This window comes from Mobula hypostoma, chromosome 7, assembly GCF_963921235.1.
Source record: "Mobula hypostoma chromosome 7, sMobHyp1.1, whole genome shotgun sequence".
Lineage (NCBI taxonomy): Eukaryota > Metazoa > Chordata > Chondrichthyes > Myliobatiformes > Myliobatidae > Mobula > Mobula hypostoma.
In genome coordinates, this window is record NC_086103.1 from 67644612 (window position 1) to 67670852 (window position 26241).

Here is a 26241-nt window from a genome sequence, read left to right on the forward strand (position 1 = left end):
GAGCGTTGCCCCCGGCACATCCACACGGGCCCCCCCAGCCAGACAACTGGTCCAGGCCAACGATACAGGAGTCCCGATGTCACCTAGCCACACCCTGTGCTCCACGGTGTTTCTCCCCACTGTGATGCACAGCCTCCTCTTCCCTCGGTCATCTTACAGTCACCAGTGACCATATCCAGTTGGACCGCCGTCATTGTCCACCCAGGCGGGGATGGCTGGTCTGTGTTGGGGAGAGCACCGGGACGGATGACAGTTATGGTCGACCCCATGTCCACCAACGCACGGCATCTGATGGCCTCCACAATGCGGTCCACATATAAGCCTTGCTCTTCAGCCAAACGGCCCACCGGAGGGGGGGGTGACAATGGAGGGGTTCTGCTGGAAGTCTCTGCTGGCACCACCCTCCCTGCATTGCCTGATGGCTGCGCTGGGCAGTGGCACGGTGCTGGTGCGGGGCAGTCTGGGCACATGGCCTGCCTTTGCAAAGCAGCGGAGGACAAGCCCTTCCTGGGCCGGGGAAGGGAACTGGGGGGATGGGGGCTAGCCATGCTGAGCAGAGTGCACAGAACTGGGGGAACACCCCCAGGCTTTCTCCCACACAGTGCCGTCTGCTGCCCGGTTCTTCCCTCATTGCTTCCTCCAGTGGCCTCTGCCCAAAACACCGCTCCAGAGGCACTACAAGGGCCCAGTAGTCATGTTGCAGGGCATCTCCCTCGAGAGCAAGGTGCACCGCTGTCTCGATGGGGCTCCGCCCATTGTGCCATGCAGCAAATCTGAGTTGCACCAGCTAAGGCTCCAGGCGGCTGGTACCATGGTATCTGGGGAGTTTCAGGGTGGACCTTGAGGTATTAACTGCTGAGGTCTGCTGGCCCTCCTCTTGCTCCTGCGGCAGTGGTGGGGTCTGCCATGTTGCCCATACTCCCATAGCTGCGGCATCTGTCGACTAGCCCCCCCCTCAGAGTTCCACAATATCCTGCATAACCACACCAAATATAGTACAGGCTTTGTCTGCTGGTAAATGTGTATGTTTGGTCATATCTGATCTCCATTGCTGGAGATGTATAGCTGCATGACATGTACAAGTGGACTTTGCCATATCAACATGGGCCAGTACAAAAACGATATAAAATGGCCAGTTTGTGACTTGTCCAATAGAACAAGTGTTGGTTGAAGAGATGCTCAGGGTTTGTCACCAACTGCTCAACGACATGGTAAAAACGATCTTCTGCTGAGTTGCACCAAATGGTTAGGTTGCCAGGGTTACTACTTAGACAGAGCTGGATCTTCAGACTGCACTTCTCTACAGAGTGAATTATCCATTTTCCCATCCATGTGGGCACTAGGGCCATTAAGTTGAAAAAAGAAATTCTGTTCTCACCACACTTGAACTCATCAGCATGACCCTTTATAGAAACTTGCATTTCTACAGTGGCTGTCGCCCCCTCAATAAGTCACGTACTTCTTGCCAGTAGCCACGAGTGATCAATTGTGCCTCAGCCAAGAGGAGAGAATGGAGTAACTCCCATTGCGATGGTCAGCAAGAGAATTGAGTGCCCAGAAACAGTGAAAATGGCCAAAAAAAAATCACCCTGTCTTCCACCTCTGGTGTGAAAACATGTACATCTGCTTCCACTAGCAAAACAGTCCACAGTTTACCATCTCATTCAGTTTCAGCTACGGGTACACGCATTGAATGCTTTTGTGGTACCATATAACGGATAGAATGGGTGCAAGCTGCCTACCAGAGAAGACCCTTGGAATTCAAAATTCAAAGTGAACTTATTATTGTCAGATTATGTACAGTATTTGTTACCGTATAAGGCATCACCTTCCAGGCCATTACCATCTAGAAGGACGAGAACAGCAGATACCTGGGAACACCACCACTTCGAACTCCCCCTCCAAGTCACTCACCATCCTGACTTGGAAAGATATCACCGTTCCTTCATTGTCGCTGGGTCAAAATCATGGAATTTCCTCCCTAACAGCACTGCAGGTGTGCCTACACCTCAGGGACTGCAGCGGTTAAAGAAGGCAGCTCATCACAGGCAGTTAGGGATGGGCAACAAATGCTGGCTTAGCTGGTGACACCCACATCTCATAAATGAATAAATTATAAAATGAGATTTGTTTTCTTGCAGTTATTTACAGGAAACAGGAATTTTATGAAAAACTATACCTAAGCATCTGAAGTCTGACAGGCAAGCCAAGTGCATAGGAAGACAAACCATGAACAAACCATTGCTGCAAGCAGGAGTTGCAAAGAATCCTTGAAAGTGAGTCTGTAGGTTGTAGAATTCGTTCAGAGTAGTGGTTATTGAAGCTATCCACACCGGTTCAAGAGCCTGATGTTTGGGTATAGATGTTCCTGAACCTGGTGGTGTGGGACCTAAGGGTTTTGTACATCCTGCCTGATGGTTGTAGTGAGAAGAGAGCATGGTGTGGATGGTCGGGCTTACAAAATAGTACAATCCGTGTTTGATCTTTAAGTCTTCATAATTGCAATATGAATTTGGGAGACTCCAGCACAGAAGTAAATTTAGAATTAAGTCATTTTTATAGCATTTTGCATTTTTGTCATCGCCTTTCCATCCATAGCCTTTTCAAAGATTCAAAGATTAGAAGTGCACTTATTATCAAAGTATGTATGCCTGGGAACACCATCTCCTGGAAATCCCCCTCCAAGTCACTCACCACCCATGGAAAGGCAATGACAAAATGCAAAATTCAACCCTGAGATTCTTCTTCCAACAGACAGCCACAAAACAAAGGAAACCCTGGAACCCATTCAAAGAAAACCATCAACCCCTCCCCCCAGGTGTGCAAAAAAAACAAACAAATTGCGCAAACAGCAAAAAAGGGCAGAAAAATTAGCATTAAATACAGAATATAAAACACAAAATCAAAAGAATCTAGGCATATTCAGTTCAGTTCAATCTAGCTCTGTGCTGTTTGTTATCTATGGGCTACCCCGATCAAAATCACCCAAAATAGGAACAAAATGGGAGCAACCAGAAACTAGAAACAGATCATAACGTGAACTACAGAGTCTAACACACAGTATTGATTAAACCTTGCCCAAGACTCGGGACTCCAGCACAATCGTCCGGCAGCATATCTATTGTACATATCTGTTGCAACTGTTATCTAGTAGGTTTAGGTGGATTTTACCTTGGGAAAGATACTTCCCTGGCAGATTGTTCAAACCACCTTCAGGAACAATGAGAAAACACAGCTACCACTACAGCTGACTGAAAGATTAAGTCTAGTTAAACTATGTTTTAACATGCAAGTTTCATTTAGTTATGAAGCAGTCTGAAACTATTTCAACACATATATCATTTAGAATTTAAATGTTTAGGAAAATTTCAACGTTAATTACTGATGGAATGACTTAATGGTTTTAAAATGATTTCAGGTCATTTATGCTGAATCCCCACTATGGGATTTCCACCATTTGAAGTTCTGTGGTGCAGTGACAGATCGCAAAAACACATGCACAGGAATATATAAAACTTACAAACTTCATTAGAAAAACATTGCCAAAATTTATTTTAGGATTTTAATCTCAGAAAAATTAAATAAATGTAGAAGAGTTACAGGCCCAATCACAATTGCAATAATATTCATACAAAATGCAATCCTCATCTGTTCAAATAAAAATGATACAGAGAATTAATAACGTGCTTGGTTTAAACGATTGATATTTAGAGATTAACTTTCCCTGAGTGGCTGTGTTCAGATCGCTTTTGAGAGCATCAAACTCCATATGGATAGTGTACACTGCCAATTTATTTTTCCACTAACTGTACTTCATTTCAGTTCCTGTTCAAAACTATCCCTGCCATTTGCAAAGATGAACTCAATTGAATTAAACCATTGTTATTTCCATGTTTGCCACAAAATGGATTTATCTCCGGAAAAAAGTTAAATTGCTGGTTTCTGCTGAAAAGACTAACAAAGTGCTTGTGCTTTATTAACCTTTTATCCCCCATAATTCATTTAACTGTAGGAGTTAACTGAAGGAATTAGTAGAAGTGGAGTTAGTTCACGTTTAATTCTTTTCATCTCAGTATTGTTGATCAAATCTAAAGAGAAAAAAATATCAAAGCAAATCCAGAAATAAAAGCTACAAGCTAGTTTGGAGATAGCTGTCAATGCAGCTTGGTGTAGCAGTTGCAAATCGACTCTCTCTGACCAGTGCTAACATGTGCAGTCGTATTCTGAACGCAGTCAACATTTCCAGCTACATGTGACATAAATGGGAGGTTTTCCAACTCATTACATAGTGGAAGAAGAATGTACTGGAAAGAGGAAGAGAGAAGGGGATAGATCAAAAAAGCTGTTCGGAGTTGGGAAGGGGTTTAGGAAGAAGGATGTGTCTGTACTGCGTTGTTTTTGAGGCATTAACTTAAAAAGAAAATATTGTTTGAAAACAATGACCATATGACAACAGGAAAGAACAAATTGCTTTCCTGACCAAATGTTTGAAGCAGCTTATGGTACATGCTAGTTTAAAATTACTATTTTTAAACATCGCTACAACTACACCACCACACAGCTATAATCTGGTAAGTTTGTTTACATGTTTTTATCTTAACCTTTTACTTCTTCTCAGCGTATCAGTATCAGACATCTAGAAAAGGCTAACTGAAGGAAGTTTAATTTCCTCAGTTAGCAACAGCGAGACGATAGGTTACCCATGTAAACTACTGAGGGGAACAACTGGTACATTAGGCAATATGTAGTTATCTCTTCTCTCTTTAAACGTTACTTTTAAGGGTTGGATAAAGTGCTTAAATTATCAAACAAGCAATGCTACACCTTACTAATTTAGCCTCCAGTCTCACTCGAATTGACCTTAAATTGAAGTTAACAGAGAAAATTGCTGCAACACCAAGCATGCTTCCATTGGATTTCTGGCACTGCGTCAGGTCTGATAAACTATCAGAAGCTGAGATTAAGATCAGGAAAACCAACATCACCTTAGGAGACCTTATCCTTGACTTGTCATTTCTGTCGCAGATTTATGTACTATTTCTGTAAAATAATTCTGTCAGCACAAACACCCTTGTGTATTTTTCACTATGGTTTGGCATAAACGTGTATTTTAAAATACGATTTGCAGAGGACAAAGTGTCCAACAATTGAAAAACATACTGAACGCTCCTTTATTATCCTTAAAGAACAGAATCCCTCTAATGGAGGTTGGGAATTGGCAGATAATTGAACCTACATCCAAGTTGTGATAGCATTCTCTGATGCTGTGCAATGTCAGGACAGGGAGAAGCAGTCTGTAATATTGTTTTATCAAAAAAAGCATAGTGTTTCAGTTACTGAATCAACTGCAAAAACGCTGCACCACTAGTCTGAAACATGAGTTCAAATCCTAAAATTGCAGCTGGGGACATTCAAGTAATTAAAAATGTGAAGATTTAATGAAAAATAGTCTCTGTAAAAGTGACCATGAAACTTCCAGATTGTTTAAGTAGAAACATCTGGTTCAGTAATGTCCTTAAGGAAAGGAAATCAGCCGTTCTTACCTGATCTGGCCCATACGCAACTCCAGACCCATCAATGTAGTTAACTCTTGACTGCCTGCTCAGTGCATGGACTATTAGAGATTGACAATAAATACAACTATTGTCAGTGATGTCCACAAAAATTAATGGAGACATGAATGGAAGTAACAAACTTGTGCTTTCCAATTTAATCTGTGATTTTATTTTGTGACATTTTTGTTGGATAATTGCAATGCAAATGAGAGGACACATACTGTACATAAAATATTCTGCTTTAAGAAGATGGCGTATTTCATTTCAGTCATAAGTAATAGTTATTATATTATAAAATTAATTTACCAAGCAATATTTCCTGAAATCTGAGGCCATCTCTTACTAGTTTTGGATATACCATGAGGTGGATGAAGTAGCAAAATATGATGTAAAATATTTATTTTCCTCTTACTTTGGTTAGATGCCACCTTACAGAAACTGTAGCACTCAGTTAAAGAAAGATTAAGGATTAGCTTTATTTATTACATGTACTCCAGTGAAATGTGTCACTTGCGTTAATGACCAACACAGTCTGAAGAAGTCTCGATGGCGGCTCGCGACTGTAGCTATGCTTCCGGCATCAACATAGCAGTCCCTCAACTTACTAAACCAAACCCGTACGTCTTTGGAATGTGGGAGGTAACCAGAGCACCCGGAGGGAATCCACATAGTCACACGGAAAATGTACAAACTCCTTACACACAACAGTGGGAATTGAACTACGTCACTGTAATGAATTATGCTGTTATGCTACTATGCAACAGTATTACAGTTAATACTGGCTCAAAATAATAGTATTTTAGAATGTTACTTGGTTGGGTGCAAGTTGTTGCCGAGTGGTGTGGTTTGAATCTTGAACTTGCCTGCACCGGAGTACTTGAATAATGTAATGCATTCTTGGCGTATTGTGCGCACAATGCCAAAGAACAAATTAGTGAGAAAGACAAAATCACAAATATTTATTGCAAAATAAGTGAACTTTATTTTTACACTGAGTTTAATGACAATAATGTGAACTGGATAAGTTGAAGCAACACTGTAACACATCATGGTCTTTATTTAGTAATGCTAGCTTGCATGAAATTCACCTCCTTAGCTTGGACTATGTTAACATGGTCGCCCAGGATGTTGTCCTAAACAGGGGAATTAACACCCAACACAATTTTTGAAACTGAGCATCAAAGTATGAGGCACCCTTGAAATCCACAACTAATTCAGTGTAAAACATTTGAAAAAATGATTGGGATTTAACATTTGATTCTGTCATTTGGTCATGAGGAATGCAAGAAAGATGCCGAACATACAGCAGGAACTAACGGTGAGTTACAGAAGATACTTGACTACTGTAAGGGAGTAAATCTCTTGTTATTACTGTACATTTAGAACATAGAAGGGTAGAGCACAAGACCAGGCCATTCGGCCCCCAATGTTGTGCCGAACCAGCTAAAAAGCAAATCAAAAGCACCCAAACAGCAGTCATTCCTACCTACACTACATCCATATCCCTCCATCTCCCTTACATCCATGTGCCTATCCAAACGTCTCTTAAAAGTCTCTGATGTACTTGCCTCTACCACCACACCAGGCAGCACATTACAGGCATCCACCACTCTCTGAGTAAAAAACTGACCCCTCACATCCCCCTTGAACCTCCCCCCTCTCAGCCTCTGCCCCTCCAGAGAAGACAAGCCAAGTTTATCCAGCCTCTCATGATAGCACATGCCCTCTAAACCAGGCAGCATCCTGGTAAGCCTCTTCTGCATCCTCTCCAAAGCCTCGACATTCTTCCTATAGTGGGGTGACCAGAACTGTATGCAGTACTCCAGAAGTGGCCTAATAAGAGTTTTATAATGTTGCAACATAACCTCCTGACTTTTGAATTCAATTTTTTGACAAATAAAATCAAACATTCCATAAGACTTCTTAACCTCCTTATTGACCTGAGTAGCCACTTTCAAGGAGCTATGAACTTGTATCCCAAATCTCTCTGCTGAGCAACACTGTTAAGGATTTTGTCCTTAACAGTGTACTATCTCCTTGCATTTGCCCTACCAAGTTGCAACACCTCACAGCTATCTTGGTTAAACTCCATCAACCATTTCCCAGCCCATATCTGCAACTGATCTATATTGTGCGGTATTTTTTGCCAGCTTCTACACTATCCACAACTTCACCAATCTTGGTATCATCTGCAAACTTATTAACCCACCCATCTACATTGTCTCCCAGGCCATTTGTATACATCATATACATCACAAACATCAGAGGTCCCAGCACAGATCCCTGCAGAACACCACTAATTAGAGACCTCCAGTTCAACTAGTCTCTCCAACCAGTGCCGTCTGTCTTCTATTCACAAGCCAGTTCTGAATCCAAACAGCCAATTCATCACAGACCCCATGCATCTTATTCTTCTGGATTAGCCTCCTATGAGGGACTTTCTCAAATGCCTTACTAAAATCCATGTAGACAGCATCCACTGCCCTACCCTCATCAGTCACTCTAGTCACCTTGTCAAAGAACTCATTTGAGTTGGTAAGACATGACATGCCCCACATAACACCAAGCTGGTACTCCCAATTATGCCCTGGCCAAATGCTCGTATATCCTGTCTCCAAGAATTTTCACCAGCAGTTTCCCTACAACTGAGGTGAGTCTCACCAGTGTATGGTTCCCAGTATTTTCCCTTGTTCCCTTCTTCAATATAAGTACAACATTAGGCACTCGCCAGTCCTCCAGATCTCGTCCTGTGCTAGAGACGACACGAAGATACTGGTCAAGGTTCCAGCAATCTTGTCTCAATAACCCGGGGTAAATCCCATCAGGGCCTGGGGACTTATCCACCTTAATACTCATTAGGAGGCCCAACACTTCCTCCTCCTTGACCTCTAAATGCTCCAATATATTTATACACTCAGCACTGATCTCCTGGACCTCCATATCCTTTTCCTCGGTAAATGCTGAAGCAAAGCACTCCTCACTCACATCCTCCACATCAAAGCAAATTGTCCCCTCTTTATCCTTGAGCGGTCCTGCCCTCTCCCCAGATATCCTCTTGCTCTTGATGTATCTACAGAATGCCTTGTGATTCACCTTAATCCTACTTGCCAAGGACTTTTCATGGACCCTCCTGTCTTTCCTAATTCCCTTCTTTAGTTCTTCTCTAGCTTCTCTATACTCCTCCTGTGCTTCGTTTGATCTTAACTTAAAAGTTTTACATACTTTTCCTTTTTCTTCTTGACTAAATTCATCACCTCTCTAGCTATCCAAAGTTCTCTTATCTTTCCATCCCCGACCTTCCTACTATCAAGAACATACCTTTCCTGTACTCTGCGCAATTGATTTTTAAACACCCTCCACGTGCCTGATGTGGACTTGCCAGAGAAAAGGTGTTCCCAATTAATGCCTTTTAGTTCTTGCATTCTATACATACATCAAGAGCAAGAGGATAACTGCGGAGAGGGTGGGGCCACTCAAGGATAAATGGGGGGCGGGGAACATTTGCTTGGATGCGGAGAATGTGAGTGAACATAATTTGCACTGCTCCAATTTAAAACTTTCCCACTAGGACCATATCTATTCTTATCTATAGCTATCCTGAAATTAAAAGAATTGTGGTTATTGTTCCCCAACTGTTCACCCACTAAATGATCAGTCACGTGGCTAGGCTCATTTCCCAACGTCAGGCCTTGTACAGTCCTTCCTCTCGTTGGACTGATTAAAGAAACCTTCCTGGATACATTTAACGAATTCTGCCCCACCTAAACACCCTGCACTAAGAAGGTCCCAGTTTATATCAGGTAAGCTGAAATACCCCAGATCAACACTATTATTTTTACACATTTCCTTAATCTGATTACATGTTGGTTCCTCGATGTCCTGGTGGCTATGGGGGGTCTGTAGTACAATCCCATCAGTGTGATTGCACCCTTCCTATTCCTGAGTTCCACCCGAATGGAGTCAGTGTCTGACCCTCCATTATGTCTCCCCGAGTACAGCTCTGATGCTGTCCCTGATTAGAATCAGAATCAGAATCTGGTTTATTATCATCGGCATGTGTTGTGAAATTTGTTAACTTAGCAGCAATACATAATGTAGAAGAAGAAAAAAATCAATCAATCAATCAATTACAGTATATGTATATTGAATAGATTAAAAATCATGCAAAAAACAGAAATAATATTTATTAAAAAGTGAGGTAGTGTCCATGGGTTCAATGTCCATTTAGGAATCAGATGGCAGAGGGGAAGAAGCTGTTCCTGAATTGCTGAGTGTGTGCCTTCAGGCTTCTGTACCTCCTACCTGATGGTAACAGTGAGAAAAAGGCATGCTTTATGGTGCTGGAGGTCCTTAACACTGGGCGCTGCCTTTCTGAGACACCGCTCCTTGAAGATGTCCTGGGTACTTTGTAGGCTAGTACCCAAGATGGAGCCGGCTAAATTTACAACCCTCTGCAGCTTCTTTCAATGCTGTGCAGTAGCCCCCCACCACCTCCCCCATACTAGACAGTGATACAACAGCCTGTCAGAATGCTCTCCAGGTACATCTATAGAAGTTTTTGAGTGTATTTGTTGACATACCAAATTTCTTCAAACTCCTAATAAAGTATGGTCGCTGTCTTGTCTTCTTTACAACTGCACCAATATGTTGGGACCAGGTTAGGTCCTCAGAGATCTTGACAGCCAAGAACTTGAAACTGCTCACTCTCTCCACTTCTGATCCCTCTATGAGGATAGGCTCGTATTCCTTCATCTTACCCTTCCTGAAGTCCACAATCAGCTCTTTCGTCTTACTGACGTTGAGTGCCAGGTTGTTGTTGTGACACCACTCCACTAGTTGGCATATCTCACTCCTGTACGTCCTCTCGTCTCGACCTGAGATTCTACCACAATGGTTGTATCGTCAGCAAATTTATAAATGTACTTAAGCTATGCCTAGCCACACAGTCATGGGTATAGAGAGAGTAGAGCAGTGGGCTAAGCACACACCCCTGAGGTGCACCAGTGTTGATTGTCACTAAGGAGGATATGTTATCATCAATCCGCACAGATTGTTGTCTTCCAGTTAGGAAGTCTAGGATCCAATTACAGAGCCCAGGTTCTGTAACTTCTCAATCAGGATTGTGGGAATGACGGTATTAAATGACGAGCTATAGTCAATGAACAGCATCCTGGCATAGGTGTTTGTATTGTCCAGGTGGTCTAAGGTCGTGTGACGAGCCATTGAGATTCTGTCTGCCATTGACCTATTGTGGTGATAGGCAAATTGCAATGGGTCCAGGTCCTTGCTGAGGCAGGAGTTCAGTCTAGTCATAACCAACCTCTCAAAGCTTTTCATTACTGTAGATGTGAGTGCTACCAGGCGATAGTCATTAAGGCAGCCCACATTATTCTTCTTAGGCACTGATATAATTGTTGCCTTTTTGAAACAAGTGGGAACATAGCAGTGAGAGGTTTAAAATGTCCTTGAATACTCCCGCTGGTTGGTTGGCACAGGTTTTCAGAGTCCTACCAGGTACTCCATTGGGACCTTCTGCCTTTTGATGGTTCACTCTCTTTAAAGACAGTCTAACATCGGCCTCTGAGACAGAGGTCACAGGGTCATCAGGTGCAGCAGGGATCTTCACAGCTGCAGTTATGTTCTCCCTTTCAAAGTGCGCATAGAAGGCGTTGAGTAGATCTGGTACTGAAGCATCACTGCTATTCATACTACTGGGTTTCACTTTGTAGGAAGTAATGTCTTGCAAACCCTGCCAGAGTTGTCATACATCCGATGTCGGCTCCAACCTCATTCAAAATTGTCTTTTCATCTTTGAAATAGCCCTCCGCAAATCTTACCTGGTTTTCTGGTACAGGCCTGGAGGAGGTAAAAGAGAGCAAGTAGTGCAACTCCCTCTCTTTTACCTCCTCTACTATCTTTTCTAAAACTTGAAAAACCTAGTACATTAATCACACATTCCTGCCCATCTCTGGACAAGTTTCAGTAATGGCTACAACATCGTAGTTCCACGTACTGATCCATGCTCTAAGCTCATCACTGTTATCCATAATACTCCTGACATTAATATAAACACACTTCAAACTATCAGGCCCTTTAATTCAACTCTACCTTTCAATACTTTCCCTGACATTTACCTGCAGGACCCATCTCTCTCCTTCTGGCCTTGGGCTCTGGTTCCCAGCCCCCTGCAAAGCTAGCTTAAACTCTGCCGAGTAGCGTCAGCAAACCTCCCGGCCAGGATATTGGTTCCCCTCCTGTTCAGGTGCCATCCATCCCTCTTGTACAGGTCACTCCTTCCCCAGAAAAGGATCCAATGATTCAAGAACTTGAAACCATGTCCCCTGCACCATCTCCTCAACCACTCATTAATCCATGCTCATTCCTACCTGCACCAGCCCGTGGCAGGGAATAATCGGGAGATTACTACCTTGGTAGTCCTTCTCTTCATCTGTTTCCCAAACTCTATATACTCACTGCGTGGGATTTCTTCCCCTTTTCTGCCTGTGACGTTATAACTAAAGTGAAAATGTTAAGGCGGGAGGAAAAGATGACAATGCGACGCAGTGCGTGCAGCTCTCCGGTGAAATGATATCATATTTGTAAGTAGGATGCCATGCACAATTCTGATTTGATGGAGACAGACGTGAGAAGGCACAGAGGAACATCTGGAGAAATTTCTGAAATGCCCGGTTCACTGCCGCTGCTACGGTGCAATCGAGAATCTCTGGAGGGTAGGCCCCAAAATCCCCGGCTTTGCCTGCTGCTGGCGACTGAGGCTGAGGTCGAAACGTTCTGATAGAGATGGTGCTCGGTACTCTGTGTCGGAGAGCTGATCAGAACTTGAAGTTTTCGGACGACTCAGAGTCGGACTGTGGTCAGGCATGACAGGGAGAGTTTTCTTCCTTCTCCCGTCTGCGTGAGATGTAGGACATTCCAGAGACTTTGAACTTTTTTACCGTGACCATGGCCTGTTCTTCATCAAGTTATGGTATTGTTGCACTGTTGTAACTATATGTTATAATTATGTGGTTTTTGTTAGTTTTTCAGTCTTGGTCTGTCCTGTGTTTCTGTGATATCACACCGGAGGAATATTGTATCATTTCTTAATGCATGCATTACTAAATGACAATAAAAGAGGACTGTGTGTCCTCATAATCTAATAATCTAATCTAAAAGATTTGCTATTTGTTGCTGTCATAAGAGTAATCAAGTTACTGAAGTTTTCTGCTCGGAGACGGAGTGTGTCATTCACCTCTGGTTGTTGTACAGTAAGCACGCGCACTAATGTAATCACATTAGGTCAGCCAGTCTCCAGACTCTGTTTCTGCAATTTACACAACATTAGCACCTGTACAATCGATGAGAGTACCAAACAAGCCATTAATCACATTGCCTCTCAGCCGATTAGCACCTATACAATCAGTTCCTCATTGATAACATGATCAATTAGTTAGATAGTTAGTTAGTATATATATTTATATGCTCTCTCCTGTGATGCTGCAAACCCCCCGGTCCTCAAGCTTAACCCCTTTCCTCCACAGATGACTATTTGATGTTTGTAAAATCTGTGGGCTCAAACCTCTAACTCCAGTGCAGAAAGTACAGATTTATACATGAGGCCTGGAGAACTCGCTCATGTGTGTTCAATTTATTCAAATTCTCTTCACAAGCTGCCTCAGGAATTTTCTTCATATATTGTTGTTATTAAAACAGCATGGTAGTGTAATGGTTAGCACAATGCTTTACAATACAGGTGACCTGGGTTCAATACCCCTCACGGTCTGAAAGGAGTTTGTACATTCTCCCTGTGTCAGTACCTCCAGTTGAGCTCTGTCTTTTTCTGTGTTTCCCCCTAGCTGTCAGTCTGTGGTTTTGTATTGCCATGTGCTCCTGTCCCCGCTCCTGCTCTACTCCGGCCCCTGTATTACTGAGTACTCCGTCTCCCATCTGTTTCTCATTATTACCTGTATTGCTGCCTCCTGTGTCTCATTGTGCTCCACCTATCATCTGCCTCTCTGTTTACTGCTCAGTGTATTTCAGTCCTGTGTTTTCACCTGTTTGTTCCCAGATTGGGCCAATTAATTTTCCTGAGCCTTTCCAGCATTTGTATCTGTGCTCTGTCTGAATATTGACTCTGCCTGTTTCCCCGATTCTGGTTTTTGGATTTCTCTGGATGTTTTGATCTCTGCCTGAACTTTGATGCTGACTTTGTTTGCACCTTGGGATTTGTTACTCAATTAATATCACTGTGTGCACAGTACTGGGTCTGCGATTGGATCCCTGTTCCAACGTCCTGACACCCTGTGACTGAGTGAGTATCTTCCAGGTACTCCCATTTCCTCCTATAGACCAAGACCTATCAGTTGGTAGGTTAATAGGTAATTGTAAATTGACTAAAGGCTGTAGCAGTGGTGTTGACCAAGAAGATATGGTCAAAGGTGGCAGAGGAACACTTACAGGACTGATTGGAGTCAGTGTTTCAGACAATATTCAATTTGTCACTCGAATCTGAATGAATACACCACAGTTGTCACTGACTTCGTCAAGACTGGTGCGAATGAGTGTTTGGCTTCAAGAATGTACTGGACTTGCCCAAACCAAAAGCCATGGATGAACCAGAAGATTCATAGTCTGCCGAGGGGTAGTTGCATTCTGGTGCCATAACTAGACAAGAAGTCCAGGCATGATCTACAGAAGGCTATTTTTAGAGTGAGGAAACAATTCTGATTTAAGTTAGAAATGGAATCGGATGCACGTCAGCTCTGGCAGGGTTTTCGGGACATCACTTCCTGCAAAGTGAAGCCTAACATGAAGCCAATGGCAGTAATGCTTCACTCCCAGATGAGCGCAACACCTTTTGTGCACTTTGAAAGGGAGAATAAAACTACACCTGTGCAAATCCCTGACGCATCTGAAGGAGGCCAACATCAGAACATGTTTCAAGAGGCATCAGTCCCTGTTGGTGGTCCCTGCTGGTCCCTGCCAGTCCCTGTTGGTGTACCTGGAAGGGCTCTGAAAAAGGGTGACAATCATACCAGTGCCCAAGAAGAGCAGGGAGAGCTGCCTCAAGGACTATCACCCAGTGGTATTCAGAGCTACTGTGATGAAGTGCTTTGAGAGGTTGGTTATGGCCAGAACCAACTCCTGCCTAAGCAATGATCTGGGCCCACTGCCGCAACAGGTCTCCAGAGACTGCAATCACACTGGCTGTCCATTTGGCCTTGGATCACCTGGATAATAGCAATACCTTTGTCAGACTGCTGTTTATCGATTACAGCTCAGCATACAACACCATCAGTACTAATCAACAAGCTCCAAAACCCGGGCTTCTGTATTGCCTTTTGCAACTGGATCATTGACTCGCTCATCATGAGACCACAGTCGGTGTGAATCGGAAATAACATCTTGCTGACGATCAACACTGCTTCTCTCTCTCTACTCCCACAGCTGTGTGGCTAGGTACAGTTCAACCGTCATCTATAAATTTGCCCATGACACAACTATTGTTGGTAGAATTTCAGGTGGTGATGAGGAGACATACAGGAGTGAGATAGATCAGCTGGTTGAGTGGAGTTGAAACGACGACATAGCACTCAACATCAGTAAGACCAAGGAATTGATTGTGGACTTCAGGAAAGGGAAGTCAAGGGTGCACACACCAGTCCTCATCCAGGGATCAGCAGAGGAAAGGGTGAGCAGTTTCAAGTTCCAGGGTGTCAATATCTGCGAAGATCTATCCTGGGCCCAAACTATTGATGCAATTACAAAGCAGGCATGACTGTGGCTATGTTTCATTAGGAGCTTGAAGAGAATTAGCACATCAACAAAGACCCTCACAAATTTCTACAGGTGTACCATGGAGAGCATTCTAACTGGTTGCATCATCACCTGGTATGGAGGGGCCACAGCACAGGCTTGGAAAAATCTGCAGAAAGTTGTAAGATCAACCAACTCCATCATGGACACTAGCCTCCCCAGCATTGGGGACGCCTTCAAAAGGTGATGCCCCAAAAAGGTGACATCCATCATTAGGACACCCCGCCACCCAAAGCATGCCCTCTTTTCATTGCTACCATCAAAGAGGAGGTACAGGAGCCTGAAGACACACACTCAATGTTTTAGGAACAGCTTCTTCCCCTCTGCCATCAGATTTCTGAATGGACAATGAACCCATGTATACTACCTCTCTTCATGCTCTCATTATTTAATTTAATTTTTAAATATGTATTTTGTATTGTAATTTATAGTTTATTATTATGTATCGCAATATAATGCTTCCACAAAACAACAAATTTTGCGACTTATGTCAATTCTGATTCTGAGGACAGCTTCTTCACTCGCAAGGTGGTAACGGTTCAGAACGAGCTGCCAGTGCAAGTGGTGAATTGGGTTCGATTTTAGCACTTAAGAAAAAAATTGGATAAGCACATGGATGGGAGTGGTATGTAGGGCCACAGTTCGGGTGCAGTGATAGTTCGGCATGGACTAGATGGGCTGAACAGCCTGTTTCAGTGCTCTGACTCTATGTAACAAATTGATGGTTATCTGACTGGCTGTTCTCCCACTCTCTGCATTGCTCTTTTACTGAACTTGTGGATTCTCTGATTTCATTGGCCTACATCCTTTCTCATCACGACACTCACTGGAAACATTACAGTTAGTTAATCCTCTTGAATAATTGTGTTGATTTATTTTATAGAACATCTTCAATCTGAGATTTTTTTTCTTTGCTATTCACTTTTTGTGGAAGGATGAAGTGATTTATTTAGAATTCCTGGACTTCCCCTGAGGATTCCTGCAGACATATTCTTCCATCATTTCCCCTGCACTCTGCTGCCATGTTGACAGACTTTTAAAATCTCCATCTGTGTCTATCTGTAAAGGAAAAGAAAAACAGTGTTTTGTTCCATTGCTTCTCATAAATGATTCAAGATGAGGTGAATAAACTGTTATGGTTTCTTCTGGAAGTTTCTATACGCTAAGGAAAGTTCTTTTCCTTTATCGTGTATGTACTCTTAGACTTGCTGATTTACACTTACTCCTTGGTCCACCAGTACTTCTGGAAGAAATACTTGTTTAATTCTTTTTCCATTTCTTTATTCACAATTATGAGCTCTACCATTTCGATATGCAAGAAACTCACACTGGCCCCCTGTGAATCGTCTACCTGGCGAATACCGGTAAAAATCTTGTAACCCCAAATATAATCACGAACACCTCATTTTCAATCTTCTATTTAACACTTCTGGTTAATGAGCATGATGTTTAGGAAAAGGGGTTCTCAGCATATGTGATTGCTGCCGCAATCCTCCATCGGGACAACACAAACTGGTGTTAACAAATGTTTGGTGATGTCATGTACCCCTGAGTCTTCCCTGCTGAGGTTCTTCTTGCACAGGTCACACATCCTCTGCTGATTTTTCCACAAACACCGTGGTTTGTTTTCTGTGAGATTTGAAGAACTGGATGGTCTCCTTGTTCGGGCTATATTGTAGACCCTCTAACTATCAGTGCAAACTTGAGGAGCAGAGGTGTTGAGAAATTGCACGTAGTTTTGAGAATAGCATGGCAGTGCTTTTGGGAGAGTTCAACGTTCTTGGTATCGACAAGCCAACCAACAGTGCAAAGGGCCTTGACGGGGCAGAATTTGTGTACTGTGTCCAAGACAGTTTCCTCATGCAATATACAGAGGAACCTCTTCTGAAAGGGGACGTACTGGAACTTCCTCTTGGGGAATGAGGTGGGCCAAGTACTAAAGTGACAGTTTGGGTCCAGTAACCACAATTCTCTTAGTTTTGAAATAGTTATGGAAAAAGATAGAACAGTTGCACAGGTTAAATTCCTGAACTGGAGCAGGGCCAATTTTGAACAAATAAAGCAGGATCTCGTTGGAGTCAACTGACTCTCTTAAAAGGCAAAGGAGCAGTTGCCAAGTGGGAAGATTTTGAAAGGGTTGTGTCAAGAATCTGAGGGGGGTGAAGGGTAGACATACCAAGTTCAGAGAACCTTGGCTGACAGGAGAGTTCGATGCTCTGGTAAGATAAAAGAAGGAAGTTCACATTGCTTTTGGGGGGCACGGCAGTTTAGTGGTTAGCGTAACGGTATTACCGCGCCGGAAACTTGGGTTCAGTTCCACTGCTGTCCGTAAGGACTTCGTACATTCTCCCCGTGACTGCATAGGTTTCCTCCGAGTGCTCCAGTTTCCTCCCACGTTCCAAAGGTGTGGGGGTTAGTAGGTTAATTGTTCATAGGGGTGTCATTGGGCGATGCAAGCTCATTGGGCCAGAAAGGTTGGTTGGTTGGTTAGTTAGTTAGTTAGATCTTTCAATGAGTGTAAAAAGTTTAAGACCATGCTTAAGAGGGAATCAGCAGGGTAAAAGAACAGTATGAGATGAATTTGGTGGGTACGATTAAAGACAATCCAAAGAAGTTCTTCACTTATGTTAACAGTAAAAGGGTGACAAGGGAGAGATTAAATTATCTTAAGGACCGTCGGACCCACCTATGTGTGGAGCCTCAGGTGTTGTCTGAGATTTTTAATGTTCTTTTCTCGTCAGAGTTTACTGAGGAGAATATCATAGATGCCAAAGAAATGAGGGTAATAATTAGTGAGCCTTTGGATTGTATGCATATTACAGGGAATAAGGTATTTGCATCCTTTAAGCACATTAAGGTGGGCAAATCCCTAGGGCCTGACCAGGTGCCCCAAGTCCCCCAGACCTTGTGGGAGGCCGGGGAAGAAATAGCAGAGGTCCTCCCTGATATATTTGGTTTATTGTTGGCCACTGGTGAAGTTCCAGAAGACCGGAGGACAGTTAATGTTGTTCCATTGTTCAGGAAGGGTAGCAAGAGCAGGCCAGGGAACTCAGGCTGGTGTGGGGCAATTACTGGAGGGATTTCTGAGGGACAAGATATGCTATCAGAGGAACAGTCAGAACATGATCAGGAATAGTCAGCATGGTTTTGTGTGTGGGTGGTCAAGTCTGATCAGTCTTTTGGAGTTTTTCGAAGAAGTACCCAAGGGGATAGATGAAAGTAAGGCAGTGAGAGTGTCCATGTGGCCCTTAGTAAGGCCTTTAACAAGGTCCCTCATAGCAGGCTGATCTGAACGGTTAGGTTGCATGGGAGCCAGCGAGGTGGATTCAGAATTGGCTCAAAGATGGGAAGCAAAGGGTGACGGTTGAAGGTTGATTCTCTGACAGGAGGACTGTGACCAGTGACATCACCCAGGGGTCAGTGGTGGCACCTCTGGTATTCAGTATTTATGTGAATGATTTAGATATGAGCATACTGCCACAACTACCAAGTTTGCTGATGATACTGAATTAGACAGTCTTGTTGATTGTGAAGCAGGTTGCGATGATATGCAAAAGGAGATGAGCTGAGGAATGGTGAATAGATTTCAATTTAGATAAGTCATCCATTTTGGACTGTCAGACCAGGGTAGGACTTACAGTTGAAGTCAGAAGTTTACATACACCTTAGCCAAATACATTTAAGCTCAGTTTTTCTCAATTCCTGACATTTAATCCTAGAAAACATTCCCTGTCTTAGGTCAGTTAGGATCACTACTTTATTTTAAGAATGTGAAATATCAGAATAATAGTAGAGAGAATGAATTATTTCAGCTTTTATTTCTTTCATCATTTTCCCAGTGGGTCAGAAGTTTACATACACTTTGTTAGTATTTGGTAGCATTGCCTTTAAATTGTTTAACTTCGGTCAAACATTTTGGGTAGCCTTCCACAAGATTCTCACAGTAATTTGCTGGAATTTTGTTCCATTCCTCCAGACAGAACTGGTGTAACTGAGTCAGGTTTGTAGGCCTCCCTTGCTCGCACACTTTTTCAGTTCTGCCCACAAATTTTCTGTTGGATTGTGGTCGGAAAATTATATCAAGTCTGGTTCATCCTTGGGAGCAATTTCCAAATGCCTGAAGGTACCACATCCATCTGTACAAACAACAGTAGCCAAGTATAAACACCATGGGACCACACAGCCGTCATACCGCTCAGGAAGGAGACGCATTCTGTCTCCTAGAGATGAACGTACTTTGGCGTGGAAAAGTGCAAATCAATCCCAGAACAACAGCAAAGGACCTTGTGAAGATGCTGGAGGAAACAGGTAGACAAGTATCTATATCCACAGTAAAATGAGTCCTATATCAACATAACCTGAAAGGCTGCTCAGCAAGGAAGAAGCCACTGCTCCAAAACTGCCATCAAAAAGCCAGACAACAGGAATTCTGCAGATGCTGGAAATTCAAGCAACACACATCAAAGTTGCTGGTGAACGCAGCAGGCCAGGCAGCATCTCTTGGAAGAGGTACAGTACCTCTTCCTAGAGATGCTGCCTGGCCTGCTGCGTTCACCAGCAACTTTGATGTGTGTTGATCTAGAAGCCAGACTACAGTTTGCAAATGCACATGGGGACAAAGATCTTACTTTTTGGAGCAATGTCCTCTTGTCTGATGAAACAAAAATTGAACTGTTTGGCCATAATGACCATCATTATGTTTGGAGGAAAAAGGGTGAGGCTTGCAAGCCGAAGAACACCATCCCAACTGTGAAGCATGGGGGTGGCAGCATCATGTTGTGGGGGTGCTTTGCTGCAGGAGGGACTAGTGCACTTCACAAGATAGATGGCATCATAAGGAAGGAAAATTGAGGCCTCAATACCCCCTTGTGCAATTGGATCCTGGATTACCTCACTTGCAGACCCCAGTCAGTTTGGATTGGCAACAACATCTCCTCCACAATCTCCATCAGCACAGGTATACTGCAGGCTGTGTGCTTAGCCATTGCTCTACTCTCTTTCCACTGATGACTATGTGGCTAAGCACAGCTCCAATGATATATTCAAGTTTGCTGATGACACCACTGTTGTGGGTATTATAAAGGTGGTGATGAATCAGCATGCAGAAGATTGAAAATTTGGCTGAGTGGTGTCATAACAACAAGCTCTCACTCATTGTCAGCAAGACCAAGCGACTGATTTATAGTCTTCAGGAGATGAATACCAGAGGTCCATGAGCCAGTCATCAGAGGTGGAGAGGGTGAGCAACTTTAGATTCCTGGGTGTTACTATTTCAGAGGATTTGTCCTGGACCCAGCAGTAAGTGCAATTGCAAAGAAAGCACGGCAGCGCCTCTACTTCCTTAGGAGTTTGTGGAGATTCAGCATGACATCTGAAACTTTGAGAAACTTCTATAGTGGAGAGTATATTGATTGGCTGCGTTAGGACCTGAGATGGAAACACCATTACCCTTGAGCAGAAAATTCTATAAAAAGGTAGTGGATACGGCCATACATCATGGGTAAAGCCCACCCAATCATTGAGCACATCTACATGAAACACTGTCACAGGAAAGCAGCATCCATCTTCAGGGACCCCCACCACCCAGGTTATGCTCTCTTCTCACATCAGGAAGGTGATACAGGAGCCTCAAGACTCACACCACCAGGTTCATGAACAGTTATTACCCCTCAACTATCAGGCTCTTGAACTAAAAGGGATAACTGCACTCACCATCATTAAAATGTTCCCACAACCAATGGACTCATTTTCAAGGACTCTTCAGCTCATGTTCTTGTTATTTATTGCTACGTAATGTAAATATTTGAATTTCCACTGCTTTTTGTCTTCTGCACTCTGTATGGGCGGTCTTTCATTGATCCTGTTATAGTTACAATTCTATACATTTGATGAGTGTGGCCACAAGAAGATATCAGGGTTATATATGGTGACAAATGTGTACTTCGATAATAAAATTTATTGTGAACTTTGAACTTACTTTTAAGGTTAAATGGGAGCAGTTTAAAGGAGACATGAGGGGAAAATTGTCTTTTTCGTAAATGCAGAGGTGCCTGGAATAGCTTACCAGGGCAGTAGTGGAATCAGGCAGTCTGGTGGATTTTAAGGGGCTTTTGGATAGATACATAAATATGAAGGGAATGGAGAGTTATGGGTGTGTTACATACCTCATGGAGATCTTGTGACTTTCTTGTGAGAATGATGTAATGGTCTTTTGGAGGTCATCTGATGTAAGCTTCCTGCTGATGTGAGGTCACGTGATGACATGTTCACCACGGGTATAAAAGAGAAGACCCCTAGTGACGCAGTTAGTTTTCCAGTTAGAACGTCAATGAGATACTCCACTCCGCTGCGTATTTGCATTATGACGCAGGTTTGATTTTAAACGGAGTTTTGTGTTCTATTGTAAGGTACAGAAATCTGAGCCTGCAGTTTGACCAATTGCTGCCAGGTTTGTTAACGTATCTTTTCAGTAACATTGGAGAGTGAAGACGGGACCCTGAAGGAGACGTTCGACGGGTTTGGAAAGGATCAACCATTACTGAATTCATTCAAGAAAGAGAGAAAGAGTGATCTGCATGAGATAGCCTCTGCTAAAAGTGGCAGAAAAGGCTGTGCAGGATCTATTCTATGGAGGAGGAAGGTCAGTGCCTTTAAAACCGTTTTATTAATGTCGTCGTGAATCCTGTGGGCAAGGCAGGGTCCGGCTGGGAGTGCAGTGACATTGTGTCTTCGAGGAATTTGTTATTTCATGAAAGTCTCCCCTAATTGACTATTTTAATCTCTTGGACTTTAAAATTTATCATTCGAGGAACTGTGTTTGAATTTATCGTTTTAAGAACTGGTTTCGCATTTATCGCTTTAAGAACTAGTACTGAGTATCGGTTTAATGAATGGTTGTATAGCCGTTTACTTCCAGTTAGGGTTTTTGCTTTTTTTTCATCGTTTATCAGCGTTTAATAAATGTTTGTTTGTTTATAAATCCTGACTCGATATATTCATTGTTACCGATCATGTGACAGGTGGTACACAGGAAAGGGACATTTGGTATAAATTGGCAACATGATCAGCACAACATGGTGGGCCAGACAGCCTGTCCAGTGCTATAATGTTCTACGTTCTCACATAGTCCTTGAATAATTCATTACTGTTGATGGCTACAATTCTCCAATATCCCATCCTCACTGCCATTGTAAAATGAGTATGTTAACTGGTTCTTAACCTCTAATGACGGCTGTTGTTGAGTGTACAGAAATATTGCACACAAGGCACAATGAACTCCAACAAAATCTCTGGAGTTTATTCAAGGCCTCTCCATGTATCATTCCCAGAACATTCTTAAAACATTGTTGCAACTTCACTTGACAAATTATTAAAGAGCTAATATCTTAAAAATGATAAATACTGCCACAGCCATGTAGTGCAATATTTATGTCCTTGTAGAGAGAACATTGTATGAGCTGATTTACTACCACTAATTCATCAAAAGGAGGCTATATTTCAAAAGAAACTTGGCAAAGAAATGCAAGTCATGGCATCCATGTGTTTGAAAGCAGGTGACCAGTGGCTGAAAACCAGTGTTGGGAGAGGACAGTACCTCAGCTACCATATTAATGCCCTGTCAGTACCTCCGGTTGAACTTTGTCTTTTTCTGCGTTTCCCCCTAGCTGTCAGTCTGTGGTTTTGTATTGCCATGTGCTCCTGTCCCTGCTCCGGCTCTACTCCGGCCCCTGTATTACTGAGTACTCCGTCTCCCATCTGTTTCTCATTATTACCTGTATTGCTGCCTCCTGTGTCTCATTGTGCTCCACCTATCATCTGCCTCTCTGTTTACTGCTCACTGTATTTCAGTCCTGTGTTTTCACCTGTTTGTTGCCAGATTGTGCCAGTGAATTTTCCTGAGCCATTCCAGTATTTGTGTCTGTCTGAATATCGACTCTGCCTGTTTCCCGATTCTGGTTTTTGGATTTCTCTGGATGTTTTGATCTCTGCCTGAACTTTGACACCGACTTTGTTTGCACCTCAGGATTTGTTACTCAATTTATGTCACTGTGTGCACAGTACTGGGTCTGCGATTGGATCCCTGATCCAGTGTCCTGACATGCCCACATTCACCCAATACCATACACACGTTAATAGATAAGCTGTCTTGAAGCAAGTACATGTGGCTACTTTACTATTGCAAATTGCTATGTCATTCTAGTCTTGTGGATGCAATAAAATTCAAGCACAAATGTTTAGGGCTATAGAGTGATCCCAAGGTAGGTTACGGATCCAGGAGCAGGAATTTCATACCTGTCCTTAAGAGAAAACAAGATGTTGGATTTGTTTCCCCTGACCCATGTACTCAAGAATCCACCTGTAGGCTGGGTTGTGTCACTTTCATTACCAGTGTGACAGGCGGCCCTCGTGTGTCTCTCCGCTTCAATGCTACTGCAAACCCCCCCCCACAAACCAAACCTGGCCCCGTGAACAGAACAATTGTCCTACCACCTTACAGTTCATCTTGCTTGCAGTTTCTCAATCCGGAATCTCTGCTTAGGAGCTGAGTAGCATTGGGGGTTTCCTTTTGCAGGTTATGAGAAGTATCAATCTAACTGTAATTTGTTTTGCCTGCGAGACTTGTCCCAATTATTTACAGGCTGTGCTTGTGGATCATTAACATCTGTTGCTTAAAGTCAGAACTCAAGAGAATTAAGTATGATTTTCCCCAGATGACTGTGTTTATAAGTTAATATGGAATTTCCTTAAATATTGCCATCACTGCCAAATTTCTTGAGGGCTGTGTCAGTGGTAATGCGTAATTATTGCAAGCTAGTATTCTGTAAATCACTAACACCTATGTGCTCAGTTATGTCGGCCTGTCTCATTATTACCCACAGCTTCCATTCTCACCGCACTACAGTTCCAATTCAGACGCACAACACAATAGCCAGGGGTTCCTTTTGCCTGGAATCTTCCTTGAAGCACATTTACCCTTGTATTTTTGAAGATGGATTGAGCATAATGCAAGTTTGTTTCAGGAATGTGGTGAAAACACACTAGTAATTCTTGAAAATCAGTAACACCTCATATCTGAGAGTGGACAGAGTGCTTCATCGGACTATCAGGCCATATATAGTAATAATAGGTTCAATAATCATAGCCAATCTTGTTGACTGTCCACATGAAGGTTGGAGCTGCAGCTTACTTTAACCTCCCTTACAGCTATTGAGTATACCCAGTGCTGAAACTAGGTGGAATTCAAACATAGATAAAGCCATGATCTTACTGAATGGCCACAAGCAGGCTCATGAGAATGAATGGCTTTCTGGTTGTTATGTTTTAATGGGCAGGTTTTATTCAGCAGTACTGCTTCCATTTAAAAAAAAATGTACAAATGGGGTCAATTGTGGTGTGTGTGAGAGAGAGTGATGGGTAACTAAATTTGTCATTGTTATTTTGTTTTTGACGTGTGCCTGCGTGCATGCGAGTCTGTGTGTGCGTGTGTCCATGATGATGGCTTTTTCATGGCTTTTCACAAGGCGCAGAGAGAGAGAGAGAAAGAGAGAGAGACTGTGTGGCGTGCCACTCCCCACACAGCCATTTCGCAGTATTTTCCCCTTTATTTTATGAGGTTGAGTGGCGATCTCGACACTCAACCCGGCACGGATGGAAGGCGTACTCGGGAGTGGATCCGACTGGTTTTAAACCCGGGAACCTCCACTCCCGGGTCCGGCGCTGATGTCATTGCGCCACCAGCCGGCCCCTGTCATTGTTATTTCATTGAAATTAATTTCTAACAAACAATTTAAGTAATCTAATTTATAAAAAAAATGCAACTCAGAATTGGGTTTATTATCACTGGCATACGTCGTGAAATTTGTTAACTTAGCAGCAGCAGTTCAATGCAATACATAACAGAAAAAAAAATAAAAAATAAAATAAATCAATTGCAGTATACATATATTGAATAGATTAAAATCATGCAAAAAAACAGAAATAATGTATGTTAAAAAATTGAGGTAGAGTCCAAGGGTTCAATGTCCATTTAGGAATCTGATGGCAGAGGGGAAGAAGCTGTTCCTGAATCACTGAGTGTGTACCTTCAGGCTTCTGTACTCCTACCTGATGGTAACAGTGAGAAAAGGGCATGCCCTAGGTGCTGGAGGTCCTTAATAATGGACACTGCCTTTTTAAGACATCACTCCTTTAAGCTGTCCTGCGTACTTTGTAGGCTAGTACCCAAGATGGAACCGACTAAATTTACAACCCTCTGCAGCTTCTTTCGGTCCTGTGCAGTAGCCCCTCCATACCAGACAGTGATGCAGCCTGTCAGAATGCTCTCCACAAGTTTTCGATTGTATTTGTTGACAATTTCCGATTTACATAATAGGAACTAACTTAAGACAGATTCAGTCCACACAAATTATACATATGCTGGAAATCTGAAATACAACCACAATGGAGCAGTTAGTACTGTTGCTGCCTCACAGTTACAACGATTGGGTTTCAATCCTGATGACTAAGGAGTTTTCACCCTCTCCAAAGAACTCCAGATGTCTCCCACGGGCCAAGAATGTGCAGGGCAGTGGGTTAATTGACCAGTCTGGCACATTCTCGCTTGCAGGAGTACGTGCTGAGGGACGCATAGAAACTCAGTGCAGCCACCCCAGGGGCCTGGTGGGGAAGGACCACAGTATAGGTTTCTTCACCAGTGGGAGGGGTTGAGGGGCGGGGAGTATACCCCTCAACAATGATATGGTTAGCTGAACTACTGGAGTGCCACATGGGTGGCTATAAATACGGATATGTACTGACTATAATGGAAATGTATGTAAAGGATGAAAAGTTATTGAATGGTTCATTGTATATATTTATTTTTGAATAAAGT

General features: G+C 43.0%; 1 protein-coding gene across 3 annotated transcripts in view; it reads left to right on the top strand.

The window, feature by feature from the left end:
- The first annotated feature begins 4320 nt into the window (after positions 1–4320).
- Positions 4321–26241, top strand: part of c1qtnf2 (C1q and TNF related 2) — a 52789-nt gene continuing 30868 nt past the window's right edge. Inside the window, exons 1-2 of one of the 3 annotated variants that reach the window (XM_063052748.1) lie at positions 4321–4571; positions 21820–22011. In XM_063052748.1, coding sequence (XP_062908818.1) covers positions 21999–22011 — 13 coding nt within the window. In that variant the 5' untranslated portion in view covers positions 4321–4571; positions 21820–21998. The remainder of the gene's footprint in view (positions 4572–21819; positions 22012–26241) is intronic. The other 2 variants (XM_063052749.1, XM_063052750.1) reach the window with 2 other exon arrangements.